At 46.0% G+C, this 15,045-nt stretch overlaps 1 protein-coding gene across 1 annotated transcript in view; it reads right to left on the bottom strand.

The window, feature by feature from the left end:
• The window catches only part of LOC129693920 (uncharacterized), a 53,409-nt gene that overhangs the window by 27,973 nt on the left and 10,391 nt on the right, over positions 1–15,045 (bottom strand). Inside the window, exons 5-7 of the mRNA XM_055630653.1 lie at positions 14,255–14,566; positions 12,383–12,694; positions 727–1,020 (exon numbers count right to left, since the gene is read on the bottom strand). Coding sequence (XP_055486628.1) covers positions 727–1,020; positions 12,383–12,694; positions 14,255–14,566 — 918 coding nt within the window. The remainder of the gene's footprint in view (positions 1–726; positions 1,021–12,382; positions 12,695–14,254; positions 14,567–15,045) is intronic.

The following is a 15,045-nucleotide window of genomic DNA, read 5'->3' as shown; positions in this document are numbered from 1 at the left end:
ATCATGGGCACGTCCTACATAGTGAATGGTAGAGCTCTGGGAAATGTTGTAGAGCAGCTCTGGGGCGATGTTGTAGAGCAGAGGGATCTACGAGCGCAGCTACATTTGTCCTTGGATGTGGCGTTGGAGTTGGAAATGAAGTTTTATTGTGCAGAGGAATCTAGGAGTAAATGGACACAGTTTCCTTAAAGTGGCAACACGGGTGATTTGGGAGTATTGTAGAGCCGAGGGATCTCGGAGCGCAGTTAATTACATCCCTAAAACGCGTCAAAGGATGGTTGGGAATGTAGGAGAGCAGAGTGATCTAGAAGTGCAGGTGCATCTGTCCTTGAAAGTGTCGTAATTGATTCATAGGGATTATTACAGAGCAGAGATGTATAGAATCGCAGGCACATCGTTCCCTGAAACCTGCTTCACAATTAGATAAGGAATGTTATGGAGTAGAGGGATCCAGGATGGCAGGTACTTAGTTCCATGAAGGTGCAGTCCCAGCTCAATACGGAGAGGTGTTGGGGAGAGGGATCAGAACTGAACTGGATTAAATTGGAAAACCAAGCAAAATGAAAGGAACTAAACTAAATTAAACTGAAGTAAACTAAACTAAACTAAAGTAGACGGGACGAAACTATTACCAATGTTTATTTGTACCAATGTACCCTGCACCATCACACTATGCAGCATAATCCCCCCTGAATATATACCATGACGGTGGCGTGTGTGACTGACCAATGACACGAATGTGGATCGCACGGCTCGGAGCGGAAGGGAGCCACCGAGCGGAGACTTGCACCGATATGACACAGGTGTAGGTGTTGGCCACGTCTGCCCTTAAGTTTGTGACCCGGTGGTTGAAGGTCGTGTCACTTCCCGCGCTGCTGGTGAGAAGGTTTGAGTCTTTTCTCAACTGAAACCTTCCCGCCGTGTCCCGCCGTGAACTAGCGCACGTGATGGTGATGGATTCCCCAGGCACGTACACGGGATAGTCAGGAGTCTTGGAGATAGTCGGTGGCGGCGGAAGTTCTGAAACAACAAATATGGCCATAAAACATTAACATGCACAAAAAAACGTGAGGTGTTACATTTTGATAATTCCAAATGGGCAGGATCTACACACCTCTGGGTAGTGTTGTAGAGCAGAGGGATTGAGGCGCACATGCATATAGTTCTCTGAATGTGGAAACATATGTTAAAGGGGATTGTTGTAGAGCGGAGGGATCTCGGTACGAAGTTACTTAGGTCCATGAAGGTGGTGTTGCAGGAAGATGGATGTTGTATCTAAGACTTTTGCCTCCATCACAGTGAGGAGGTGCTAGGTGGACTCAGTGTGGTGTATGTTAATATGTGTTTATTGTGGTTTTTTCTATTGTATTGTATGTATGTATGACTGCAGGCACGAAATTTCGTTCAGACTTCGGTCTCAATGACAATAAAGGAAACCTGGAAACCTGTACACCAGTGGGACATAGGGGTAATTGGACACAATTCCCTGAAAGCGGTGTCACAGGTAGGTAGGGAATGTTGTTGAGTAGAGGGATCTTGGAGTACAGGTACATATTTCACCAAATGTACCATCACAGGAAGACCGGGAAAGTAGTAAAACAGAGGGATCTTGAAATGCAGGTAGAGCTTTCACTGAAAGTGGCATCATTGGGATTGGTATAGAGTAGAGGGATCCTGGAGTGCAGGTACATAGTTCCCTGAAGGTGGAGTCAGATCTTGATTGGGAGTGGTGTTGTACGGAGGGATATGAACCAAACTCAGCTGGATTAAATTAAACTAAATCAAATTGAATGAAGCCAAATAATGTTCTGGAACAACAAATATGGCCATAAAACATTCACATACACACAAAACATGAGGTGCTACATTTTGAAAATTCCAAAATGGGCAGGATCTACTCAGCTCTGCGGAGTGTAGTAGAGTAGAGGGATTGAAGAGCACAGGCTGCAAGTGGAGAATTAGTTTAATAGGGATTTTTGTAGAGCAGTGGAATCTAAGAGCACAGTTACATAGTCCATTGAAGGTGGTGTCACAGGTGGATAGAGTTTGTTGTTGTACAGATGGGTCTCTGAGCGCAGCTAAATAATTCCTTGAAGGTGGCGTCGCAGTTAGATAGGGATTATTGTTGAACAGATGGATCTAGGAGCCCAGGTAAATCGTTCCTTGACGGTGGGATCACAGGCAAATAGGGTCTTGTAGACCCGTGGGACCGAGGAATAATTGAAAGTCTCTGAAAGTGGTATCACAGGTAGGTAAGGAATGTCGTTGAGCAGGAGGAACTAGGAGTACAGGCAGTGATCGAAATGGGGGGGGGGGGGGGGGGGGGGGGGGGGGGGGGGGGGGGGGGGGGGGTACGCAGGGGACAGCGTCCCCCTAGTTTTCACTTTCCATCCTGTGCGTGAATTCGCAGCTTTATCCTGCGCTATTTAATCCAAGGGCGAGCAAATGAGCGGACAGACGGACGAAAATATCGATCATAGAGAATAGGTGAAATTTCGGGTCGAGACGCTTCTTTAGACTGAGCCATGGAAAAGTGGAACAAGATATATAGACGGTACTAAGGACAAAATGATGAATGCCTATATCTCCTGTTTCCCTTCCCCTAGACTGTCAGTCAGAAGAAGGGTCTCCACCCGAAATGTCACCTATTCCGCTCTATGATCGATACTTTCACTCGCTCTTGGTGCCGCCGCCTCTCCCCTCCGCCAAACAAACACACACGCACAGACAGCATGTCCGGTAGACCGGTGCGGGCCGAGGCCAGCTGCACGTCGAAGGATGACATCAGACGGGTCAAGGCCGCTATCGAAAAAGTACGGTAATGGCTAAGGTGGAAATAAAAGAAAACACCCGAAGGAAATAGATGTTTAACCAAAAAAGGTGGGGCCGGCGATTGCTCCGTGTCCGTGTCGGAGGGAAGTGTGTGTGTGGGGGTAGGAATGGCTTGAGAGGGTGCAGGGTATTCTGGAGCTCCTTTCAAATGGCAATATTTTGTACTAGACTAAGTGGAACCCGTTGGGTACCATGTTCACATGGGAGGGCTGGTCCCCCAATGCATTATTGTGGGCCGAAGGGACTGGTTTCCAGAGGTCTAGTGTGGACATTGTGTGTCGTATGGATTATACGGCTAGCGGCTCAGTTGCTCAGGCCTGGTTGGCTGGCAGGCAGTCACTGAGGTCTGGTGGGCTGGCAGCTCAATCACTCAGGCCTGGTAGGCTGGCAGCTCAGTCACTCAGGTCTGGTGGGCTGGGTTCTCAGATGAAAGACTGTGAGTGAGAACGGGGACAGGGTGGAGAATGAATTTTAGATATGTTTTACCTTTTTCTGCAGCTTACAGCATTGAAGGAGGAAAGTATATCACGGCCTGTATCTCACATCGAGCCAATGAAGGGAGGGAGAAAATACTGGGGTGAGGTGTAATAATTGCAGGGGGAATACTTACTGATGGACTGAAGGGGCTCCTTCTTGGTTACTACATGTCTGATGGGCCGAAGTACTCTTTAAAATCGTCAGTGAAATCTCAGTGAAAGGCATTTTTCTGGTCTTTTCCTAGCCTGGCACGGGTCTTTTGGGCCAAAATGTGTCTCCTGGACTAATGTGGCATTTTGGGGAAATGGGTTTGGTTTCCCGGCATTGTGGCCAGAAATGAGTGGTTTCAGGCAATCCAAACGACATTTCATGGCATTTCCATCTCACATTCAAGCACAGGGCAGGCCAAATAGCTCATTGCATTTTCACTTCATTTCCATTTCCATTGCAGTATCAAGCACAGAGCAGGCCGAACAGCTCATTGCATTTTCATTTCATTTCCATTGTCATTGCAGTTTCAAGCACAGGGCAGCCCAAGCCAAACAGCTCCTTGCATTTTGATTTCACTCCCATTGCCATTGCATCTGCGTTTCCTTCCTGTTGGTGGAGTGGGGAGCATCCTGGCACGTGGTGGCTCATTGTCCGTTCCCTCCGTGGTTTATCGGATCAATTTGAAGTGCAGCCAACAAGGGAAAAGGCAATTCTGGATTTAGTGCTGTGTAATGAACTGGATTTAACAAGTGGGCTCACGGTAAAGGAACTGCTAGGTTGTAACGACCGCAATATGATAAGATTCAAACTTTCAATTTGAATGGGAATGGTGAAATATGTAATGCCGGTATTACAGCAGAGTGAAGGGGAATACAGAGGCATGAGGGAAGAGCTGGCCAAAGTTGACAGGAAAGGGACCTAACAGCAATGAAGGTGGAAGAGCAATGGCAGGAATTTCTAAGAATAATTCAGGAGATGCAGGATCATTTCATTCCAAAGTGGAATAACGATTCTAGGGAGAGAATGAGGGGATGGTGGCTGACAAGGGAAGCCAAGGGCAGCATTAATCTAAAATATAATGTATGGGAAAGATCAATGGGAAGCCAGAGGATTGGGAAACATTTAGAGAACAAAAGAGGGTAGCTAAAAAGGCTATATGGAGGGAAAAAACAATATGAACGTAAGCTCGCCAAAAGAAGATCGCAAGAGTTTCTTCAGATACATAACGAGTAATAAAAAGGCAAGATTGGGCGATGGACAGCTGGAAAATAATGCAGAAGTGATAATTCAGAATAAAGAAATGGCAGACGAATTGAATTATTTTTTTGCATCAGTCTGCACACAGCCAAGTGCCTGAACTTCAAGAGAGTCTTGGGGTGGAAGTTGGTGGAGTAGCTAAACTAAGGAGAAGGTGCTTGGGAAGCAGAATGGACTAAAGTTAGATCTCACCTGATTAGATGGACTGCACCCCAGTGTTCTGAATGAGGTGGCTTCAGAGACTGTCGATGCATTAATAGTAATATTTCAAAAAATCACTAGTCAGGAGTGGTTCCTGGCGAGTGGAATAATACCCCATTGTCCAAGAAGGGCGCAAAGCAGAAGAGTGGAAAATACAGGCCAGTTAGTCTGACCAGTAGTTGGAACGATTTTACAGTACAATACAAAGGATGAGGTTACGGAGCACTTAGAACTTCATGATCAAATGTGGTGAAGTCATCATGGCATTGCGAAGGAGATATCTTGCCTGACAAATCTGCTGTAACCGTTTGAAGAAGTAAATGGTTGGACAGACAAAGGATAATCAGTGGATGTTGTTTACCTGGATTTCCAGGAAGCCCTATATAAGGTGTCAGACGCGAGTCTGCTAAGTAAGATGAGAACTCATGGTATCAAAACGCCATATACTAGCATAGATAGCAGGTTGGCAAAACTCTTCTAAATTATTCTAAGCTCCAGCGAGTACAGGATTAGTGCTGACAAACGCTCATCACATGTTACGATACTAATTTCTGGAATCATTCTTGTAAACCTGCTCTGGAAACTCTCCAGCGCTGGCACATCCTTCCTCAGATATGGTGCCTAAAATTGCTCACAATATTCCAAACACGGTTTGACCAGCATCTTATAGAACTTTAGCATTCCATCCCTATTTTTGTATACAAGCCTTCTTGAAATCAATGCTTGCATTGAGTTTGCTTTCTTTACTACCATTTCGACGATGATTAACTTTTTGGGAATCTTTCACCAGCACTCCCAAGTCCCTTAGTACCTCCGTTATCTTAACCCTCTCTACCTTTAGAAAATAGTCTACATGTTTATTCCTGCTATCAAAGAGCATGGCTCCGCACTTTGCGTTACTATATTCCATCTGCCAATTCTCTCTCCACTATCCCAACCTGTCTAAGTCATTCTGCATGGTCCCAACAATTTCTACACTAAATGCCACTCTACCTTTTTCCGTAACATCCACAAACCTGGCCACAAAGCCTTCAATCCACGCGTCCAAACCATTAATATACAACGTGACGAGTAGCGGCCCCAGCACCGACCCGTGCTGAACTCCAATAGTCAATGACAGCCAACCAGAAAAAGTTCCTTTATTGCCACTTTTGCCTTTGGAAAAGCAGCTAACCTGCTATCCATGTATCTGCCCGTTGATGCCATGGGCTCTCATCTTCCTTAGCAGCCTCGCGTGCGGCACTTTATAAAAATGCTTTCTGAAAGTCTTGGTAAACACCATTTACTGGTTCTCCTTTGTCTGTCCTGCTATATATTTCTTCAAATAATATGAACAAATTTGTCAGGCAAGACCTTGCCTTCACGAAGCTATGTTGACATCATGAATCTGTGATGGATTCTTAGAGCAGCATGTATTGCAGCAGGCAATTCTGGATTTAGTGTTATACAATGAACCGGATATGATAGGGAACTTGGGGTTAAGGAGCCATTAGGAGGTAGTGACCATAATATTGTCCAAATTTGACCATAATATTGACCAAATTCAATCTATAATTGGAGAGGGAGAAGAGTAAATCGGGCGTGTCAGTGTTGCAGTCGAATAATGGAGCCATGAGGGAGGAGCTGGCCAAAGTTCATTGGAAAGATACCCTAGCAGGGATGACAGTGGAACAACAATGGCAGGTATTTCTGGGCATAATACAGAAGGTGCTGGATCAGTTAATTCCAAAGATATATATAGATTCCAAGGTGAGTAAGGGGCGACAGTGGCTGCCTAGGGACGTCAGGGACAGTATATACATAAACGAGACGAGTTACAATGTAGAAAAGATGAAGAGGCAAGAGGATTGGGTAATGTTTAAAGAGCAACAGAAGATAACTGAAGAGGGATTACGTGGAAAAAAGTTGAGGTACGAAGGTAAGTTAGCCAAGAATATAAAGGAGGATAGTAAATGCTTATTTAGGCATGTGATGATGAAAAAATCTTGAAGACTGAAAAAGGTGAATTTATTATCGGTAACAAGGAAATGTCAGATGCGTTGAACTTTGGATCCTTCTTCACTAAGGAGGACACAGATAATCTTCTTGATATACTAGTGGCCAGACGATCTGGGGTAACGGAGGAACTGAAGTATATCCACATTAGGCAGAATTGGTGTTTCGTAGAATGATGGGACTGTAGGCTGATAAATCCACAGGGCCTGATGGTCTGCATCCCAGGGTAGTTCAGGAAGTTGCTCTAGAAATCGTGGACGCATTGGTGATAATTTTCCAATGTTCAAAAGATTCAGCATCCGTTCATGCGGATTGGATGGTAGCTAATATTTTCCCACTTTTTACGAACGTCGGGGAGAGAAAACACGAATTTTATTTCGGAGTCACGTGAGTGACTACGGGAAGACCCCGCTAGCACGCTTGCGCGGATTGCGTTTCACGCAGTGCAACAGCGACGGGCGGGGGTGGAACGCTCCAGCGGGTAAAATTCTAACGGACCTACACATGTAAGAAAAATTGAAGTTGTATTTCTTCCCCTTGCTGTGCTTTATGTTACAGCACGTTGGATAAGGGGAAGAAAATCGGACCTGGATCGCAGGCTGCCGCGGGGAACAAGGCTGTTCCCGGCAACCGACACCAGAGACGTCCAGCGGCTCCAGTACCGTAGGCTGCCGCAGGGAAACAGGTAGTTCCACGCAGCCGGCAGCCACGGACTACCGGCGGGGAACCAGGTAGGTCCCGACAGCCGGCGGCCACGGGCAACCAGCGGCTCCAGGACAGAAGGCTGCGGGGAACAAGGTAGGTCCCGACAGCCGACGCCACAGACGTCCAGCGGCTCACGGACGCCCAGCGGATCCAGGACCGCAGGCTGCGGGGACCCTGGCCGGTCCCGCAGCCAACAAACACGGACGTCCAGCGGCTCCAGGACCGTAGGCTGCGGAGAACCAGGCAGGTCCCGGCAGCCAACAACCACGAACGCCCAGTGGTTTCAGAACCGCAGGCTGCGGGGAACTAGGGACAGTTCCTGCAGCTCACAGCCATGGGCAAACAGCGGTTCCAGGACCGCAGGCTGCGGGGAACTAGGAAGGTTCCGGCAGCCCTCAGCCATGGGCAAACAACGGTTCCAGGACCGCAGGCTGTGAGGAACTAGGAAGTTTCCGGCAGCCGACAGCCGAATACGACCAGCGAAGGCTGAGCCCAGCACCGCGATCTGTATACCTGGAAACAACACGGCGGGCTGGAGACAGGCAGGATCCGGTACGTCCGATAGACTAAGGGAGTCCGGCCAGGAGGACGCGGTGCCCAAGGTTAGTGAACGTGACCGTTGGCTGGTTACTAAGGTCCACTCACTGACTACAAGCTGAATCCAGCGCCATGAGTCGTACTGCTCTAAGCAGCGCAGCAGGCTGGAGGCGAAGCCCAACAGGATTCAGGCCGGCCGATCAAACTCATCTGAGTCCGGCCGGGTGGATGCGCTGCCTGAGTGCAGCAGAGGTCCGCCCGTGACTTGCTCCGGGAGACGGAGCAAGCACACTACGGGAGTCTTCGCAATCCCACAACAGCACCTTATCGAGGGCTGTAAAACAATGCATCTCCCCCGATAGAGGAGTGCGTTGTGGACCAGGGCTGGACTGGTCCGGATGAAGGGGACATCTCTGACGAAAACAGCAATGTGCAGGGGGTGCAGAATCCTAAGTAGGTACTAGGAGTGATCACCAATATTACGGATCACCGAAAAGTACCACTACAGACCAGTCTGGCGGCCAACATCGACTACCTGTACTTACATCTTCTGCAGTGACAGGCAACGAAATTACGCAAAGTATAGGCCTCATGTGAACTTTACTTCATTAAAAATGCCTGCTGCAAACAATGCGATCTGGGGGTACAGTTGGGACTGACACAAAAACCCAGGAGGTCAAACTACAGAAGATTTCAAAAATTCGGACAGCGGGCATATCATTGGTTGCTCGCCCTGACGATGGTACAGAGATGACAAGCGCCATCTGCAACGACAGCACCCCTATTATCCACAAGCAGGTATCAACCAGGACGCTGGTGAAAGCTCGAGGGTCGCGGAGCCAAGGCCCAGAGCGACCCTCATGGAAAACGTGCCAACCCCGCACTCCGGCGCCTCTTCCGCAAAAGAGGGAGAAATTGAAGAAAGGGACATACCACCGGCAACCAGGTAAGTAGGTGGATCGGGTTCCTTCCAGAACACAACGGTGTACGACCTGTACTAACTGTCGACATATTACACTTGTTTTGAGAGACATGGAGGGATCATTGTCGATTCCAAAAACTTAACTGGATGGGGCAACAATGGCAGGGTATAGCATTGCCTAATGCACTAACTTCAGCCCCAAGACTTTCACCAAGGTATTAAAACGGGCTTTGGCAGTATTAGACACAAAAACATATTGTCATGGCATATCTTGATGATATATCAATTGTGGGGGGAAAACCCTGGATCTAGCTAAATCAGCAGTTTTACCTACTAAACATAGGGTGGAACTCTGGGGTCATCTCCATCCAGATAAATCTATGTTGACTGCATCCACAACTGGACTTTCTGGGATTTCCAATTAACGTTATCCATATGTCTGTAACATTGACAAAGAGTAAAGCAGCCTTGGTGGAAGCCTACAACAAAATTAATTACTAATAACACTGTCGTTGGGTGCGTTTTATGGGCTAAAAGCCTACTGCTAACAATGCACCATCTGCATGTCCGCCTACGAATTGATAATATCGCAGTGGTGGCATATATTAATCATATGGGAGAAAAGATCGATACCATGTGTCAATCTGGCCAATATATGTGGCTATGGTGAATTAACATACATATTTGACTATCAGCAAAATTACCTACCAGGTAAGCTGAATACTGAGGCACACACCAGGTCAGAAAATTCAATCACATCACCGAATGACTGTTGGACCACAAAAAAGATGCTGATATTACCACAAGAGGAACATCAGATATCGATCCACTTGCATCTAGACCCAATCACCAGTTAGCAACATATGCCGCATGAGAACCACACTTGGGGCAGTAGTAATGGACGTCACTCGCTGAATGGTGAATAATTGTTTACAATGTTTATCCCTCCTGCCTCATCAGTCGGATCATAAGCGAAAACACATATGGACTCAACATCAAGTGTCTTCAAAGTTCCTGATTGGCCTACACAGCCATGGATCCCTGTGGTCTCGGACTTGTCTCTGAACCATTGTCCACCATGCTTGATCCGGGCTGGCGGACAATATCATGAGCATGATCACGGCGGCCTATCAAGAATCAACAAGGACTGGTGTAGCGTATAATACAGCTAAAACCACCAACGTCCTGAGTATTCCTATCCAGCCATCATATAGATGAAGGACTGCGCTGCAGTACTATAATTATTCAAGAGTGCCCTGTCAGCTTGCTGGTTGCAGGCGCCACGACAACTTTCCATGGGACCTCGCTCTCTAGTTGTCAAACTTATGAGGATTATTTTAACATCAACCCGCCTAGAGGGAATACTCCCAGATCTGGGACGTCAGTGTTGCACTAACATTGCTAGGGGACCAGGAATATCCCTGTCCCTTGGGGGGGGGGGGGGGGGACATTATATAAACAGTATGCTGATAGTCTGGTCTGATATCTAGGGGTCCAGTTCTACATAAACTGAGACTGGGATAAATAATGGCATCTCCAGAAAAGATAACTTCGCATATTAGAGCTTGTTAAACAAGATAAACCATGAACATCAGGACAAAATTTGGAATTCCAGATATACCCAACTAACACCCGACCATGTGTAATGACACACCATCTATTATACCTTACAACTACTGAAACTTACGAGGAAGTAAATTCGCACTATGGGGAGCCACAATCAGCCTAATGGCCGAGTATTTGCACTAACCATCGATAGATGACTCAGACAGGCTTGGGAGCTGCTGGGGGCGGATACTGACACCTTCAGTTTCTATCCACAAGGGCAACAGCAACACCGGCAGCTAGAGACAAGGAAGTGCCTATGGACCATATCCTGGCAACAGCATGATGGTCTAGAGAAAGACCTTCCAATTCTTTATAATAAGCCAATAACCAAACATGCGGTATTGCAGAATCAAGTTTGAATTCTGCAATATATTTAGCCATAGGGAGGATTATTTTGTAAAATAAATAGTTATTGCCTGAATTGGATGCATGTCTGAATACAATAACATACTTCCTCCCTTGAATGACTACGGCAGTGAGTGAAGCATGGACTGTTCCACGGCTTGAAATCACATAGCTTTAAAATCTTCCGTAGTCACTGACGTGACTCCGAAGTAAAATAGTAAGATTAAACAAGAACTCACCATTTTGAAGTTTGATAAGGTCCCACATTGGAGATTAGTGGACAAAATTAGGGCGCATGATATCGGGGTAGAGTGCTGACATGGATAGAAAATTGGTTGGCAGACAGGAAACAAAGAGTAGGAATTACCGTGTCCCTTTCAGAATGGCAGGCAGTGAATATTGTGGTTACGCAAGGCTCGGTGCTGGGACCGCAGCTATTTACAATATACATCTATGATTTAGCTGAAGGGATTCAAAGTAACATTAGCAAATTTGCAGACTTTGGGAAAACTGGGAGAGTCTATGACCAGAAGCCATAGACTCAGAATAAAAAGATGTATCTTAAGAAAGGAGATGAGAAGGAATGCATTTTGTCAGAGAGAGGTGAATCTGTGGAATTCTTTGCCACAGAAGGCTGTGGATGTCAAGAACATTGATATCTGTAAGGCAGCGTTTGACAGATTTTTGATTAGTAAGGGTGTCAGAGTTTATGAGGCGATGGCAGGGGAATGTGGTTGAAATATAATTATAGTACAGCCATGATGGGCCAAATCGCTTAATTATGCTATGAGAACTGATGTTCGTGATCCAAGGAATACATGACTGTACGGCTATGAATATGATATATGACTTGGAACATATGATTATTGCTTTGTGACTGTAGCTCTGTGAATGTGGCTCTGTGAATGTGGCTCTGTGACTGTGGCTCTGTGTGACTGTGGCTCTGTGAATGTGGCTCTGTGACTGTGGCTCTGTGACTGTGGCTCTGTGACTGTGGCTCTGTGACTGTGGCTCTGTGACTGTGGCTCTGTGACTGTGGCTCCGTGACTGTGACTGCGACTGCGGTTCTCTGACTGTGGCTCTGTTTATCTGTGTCTCTATGTCTATATGTCTATATGTCTCTATGTATCTGTGTCTCTGTGTCTCTATGTCTCTCTGAATATAATTCTGTAACTCTATGATTATGACTCTTGCTATGGCTCTATGACCATGACTTTGTGTATCTCTGTCTATGACTATGTCTCTATTGCTCCATGGCTCTGTGCTTCTATGTCTCTATGTCCATATGTCTCTTTGACTCAAAGCCTCTATGCCTCTTTGACACTAAGTCTCCGTGACTATGGCTATTTGTCTCTATCTCCATAGATCTGTGATTGTGAACGTTATGACTTTACGACGGTGTTGCTACGGCGCTGTGGCTCTCTAACTATTCTTGCACAATTACTCTACGACTATGACTCCATGGCTCCATTGTTATGCGCCTCTATGGCGCCATGACTATTAGCTCCATACCTCCATCACAGGTAACGCCAACATCTTCGGCGTGCTTGCAATCGTGAACCTCCCATCCTGAGAAGGAACAGGCCGACAAGAACATTTCGGAACCTTTGCAGGCAACCTGGTCCATCCAGATCTTCCCACTGCCTGCCACAAAACTGCCACCCACTTGTGCAGTGTTGGCCGACGGGCATCCAACTTGTCGGCAAACGACATTCGCATCTTTGATATCCCAAGCATCGTCACAAACCGTTCCCCAGATACCATTGTGGAGGATTTCCACTCTTCCAGAGCATTTACTTCCGTCCACCAATCTCACGTCCACACCTGGAATTAAATGTATGGATAACTCATTGAGGATTGCTTTTAGTTTGAGTGTAGTTTTACCAATTTTACAGAATAAAAGTACGTTCCTTTAAAAAAAGGAGACGAGGGGGAATTCCTTTGTTCAGAAAGGTATGAATCTGTATAATTCCTTACCACAGTTGACTGTGGAGGCCAGTTCAGTGTATAGTTTTAAAGCGGAGATTGATAGATTATTGATTTGTATGCGTTTCAGGGATCCCAGGAAATGGTTAATTGGGTTAAAATATGTTGAACATTTGAAAGCACTAGACCTGTATTAGCTGTGGTTTAGAAGGATGAGTGTGTACCTCATTGAAACTTACCGAATAGTGAAAGGCGTGGATAGAGCGAATGTGGAGAGGATGTTTTCACCGGTGGGAGAGTCTATGACCAGAAGCCATAGACTCGGAATAAAAAAGATGTATCTTAAGAAAGGAGATGAGAAGGAATGTATTTTGTCAGAGAGAGGTGAATCTGTGGAATTCATTGCCACAGAAGGCGGTGGATGTCAAGAAAATTGATATATGTAAGGCGGCGTTTGACAGATTTTTGATTAGTAAGGGTGTCAGAGGTTATGAGGCGATGGCAGGGGAATAGGGATGAAATATAATTATAGTACAGCCATGATGGGCCAAATCGGTTAATTATGCTATGAGAACTGATGTTCGTGATCCAAGGAATACATGAAAGTACGGCCATGAGTATGATATATGACTTGGAACATATGATTATTGCTTTGTGACTGTGGCTCTGTGACTGTGACTGTGGCTGTGGCTCTGTGACTGTGGCTCTGTGACTGTGGCTCTGTGAATGTGGCTTTGTGATTGTGGCTTTGTGACTGTGGCTCTGTGAATGTGGCTCTGTGATTGTGGCTTTGTGACTGTGGCTCTGTGAATGTGGCTCTGTGACTGTGGCTCTGTGAATGTGGCTCTGTGACTGTGGCTCTGTGAATGTGGCTCTGTTTATCTGTGTATCTATGTCTATATGTCTGTATGTCTCTATGTATCTGTGTCTCTGTGTCTCTATGTCTCCATATAACCATATAACCATATAACAATTACAGCACGGAAACAGGCCATCTCGACCCTTCTAGTCCGTGCCGAACACATAATCTCCCCTAGTCCCATATACCTGCGCTCAGACCATAACCCTCCATTCCCTTCCCATCCATATAACTATATCTCTCTGAATATAATTCTGTAACTCTATGATTATGACTATGGCTATGGCTGTATGACCATGACTTTGTGTCTCTCTGTCCATGACTATATCTCTATTGCTCCATGGCTCTATGCTTCTATGTCTCTATGTCCCTATGTCTCTTTGACTCAAAGTCTCTATGACTCTTTGACACTAAATCTCGGTGACTATGGCTGTACGTTTCTATCTCCATAGATCTGTGACTATGAACGTTATGATTTTACGACGGTGTTGCTACGGCGCTGTGGTTCTCTAACTATTCTTGCACAATTACTCTACGACTATGACTCCATGGCTCCATTGTTATGCGCCTCTATGGCGCCATGACTATTAGCTCCATACCTCCATCACAGGTAACGCCAACATCTTCGGCATGATTGCAATTGTGAACCTCCCATCCTGAGAAGGAACAGGCCGCCAAGAACATTTCGGAACCTTTGCAGGCAACCTGGTCCATCCAGATCTTCCCACTGCCTGCCACAGAACTTCTACCCACTTGTGCAGTGTTGGCCGACGGGCATCCAACTTGTCGGCAAACGACATTCGCATCGTTGATATCCCAATCATCGTCACAAACCGTTCCCCAAATATCATTGTGGAGGATTTCCACTCTTCCAGAGCATTTACTTCCGTCCACCAATCTCACGTCCACATCTGGAATTAAATGTAGGGATAACTCCTTGAGGATTGCTTTTAGTTTGAGTGTAGTTTTACCAATTTTACAGAATAAATGTTCGTTCCTTTAAAAAAAGGAGTCGAGGGGGAATTCCTTTGTTCAGAAAGGTATGAATCAGTAGAATTCCTTACCACAGTTGCTGTGGAGGCTTAGATGATTAGATTAGATTAGATTAGATTAGATTAGATTCGTTTATTGTCATTCAGACCTTTCGGTCTGAACGAAATTTTGTTTCCCTGCAGTCATACATGTAATTTTAAAAATTGACAAAAACACCTAGTCAACACAAATTTAACATCCACCACAGTGAGTTCACCAAACACCTCCTCACTGTGGTGGAAGGCAAAATCTTAACGCCTCTGGCTCTTCCCTCTTTATTCTCCCTCTGCGCCGAGGCGACGAGGCAGGCCAGTTCAGTGAATAGTTTAAAAGCGGAGATTGATAGATTCTTGATTTG

The sequence above is a fragment of the Leucoraja erinacea genome, unplaced genomic scaffold (genome assembly GCF_028641065.1).
Source record: "Leucoraja erinacea ecotype New England unplaced genomic scaffold, Leri_hhj_1 Leri_478S, whole genome shotgun sequence".
NCBI classification, from domain to species: domain Eukaryota; kingdom Metazoa; phylum Chordata; class Chondrichthyes; order Rajiformes; family Rajidae; genus Leucoraja; species Leucoraja erinaceus.
This window is presented reverse-complemented; position numbering and strand designations above follow the sequence as displayed.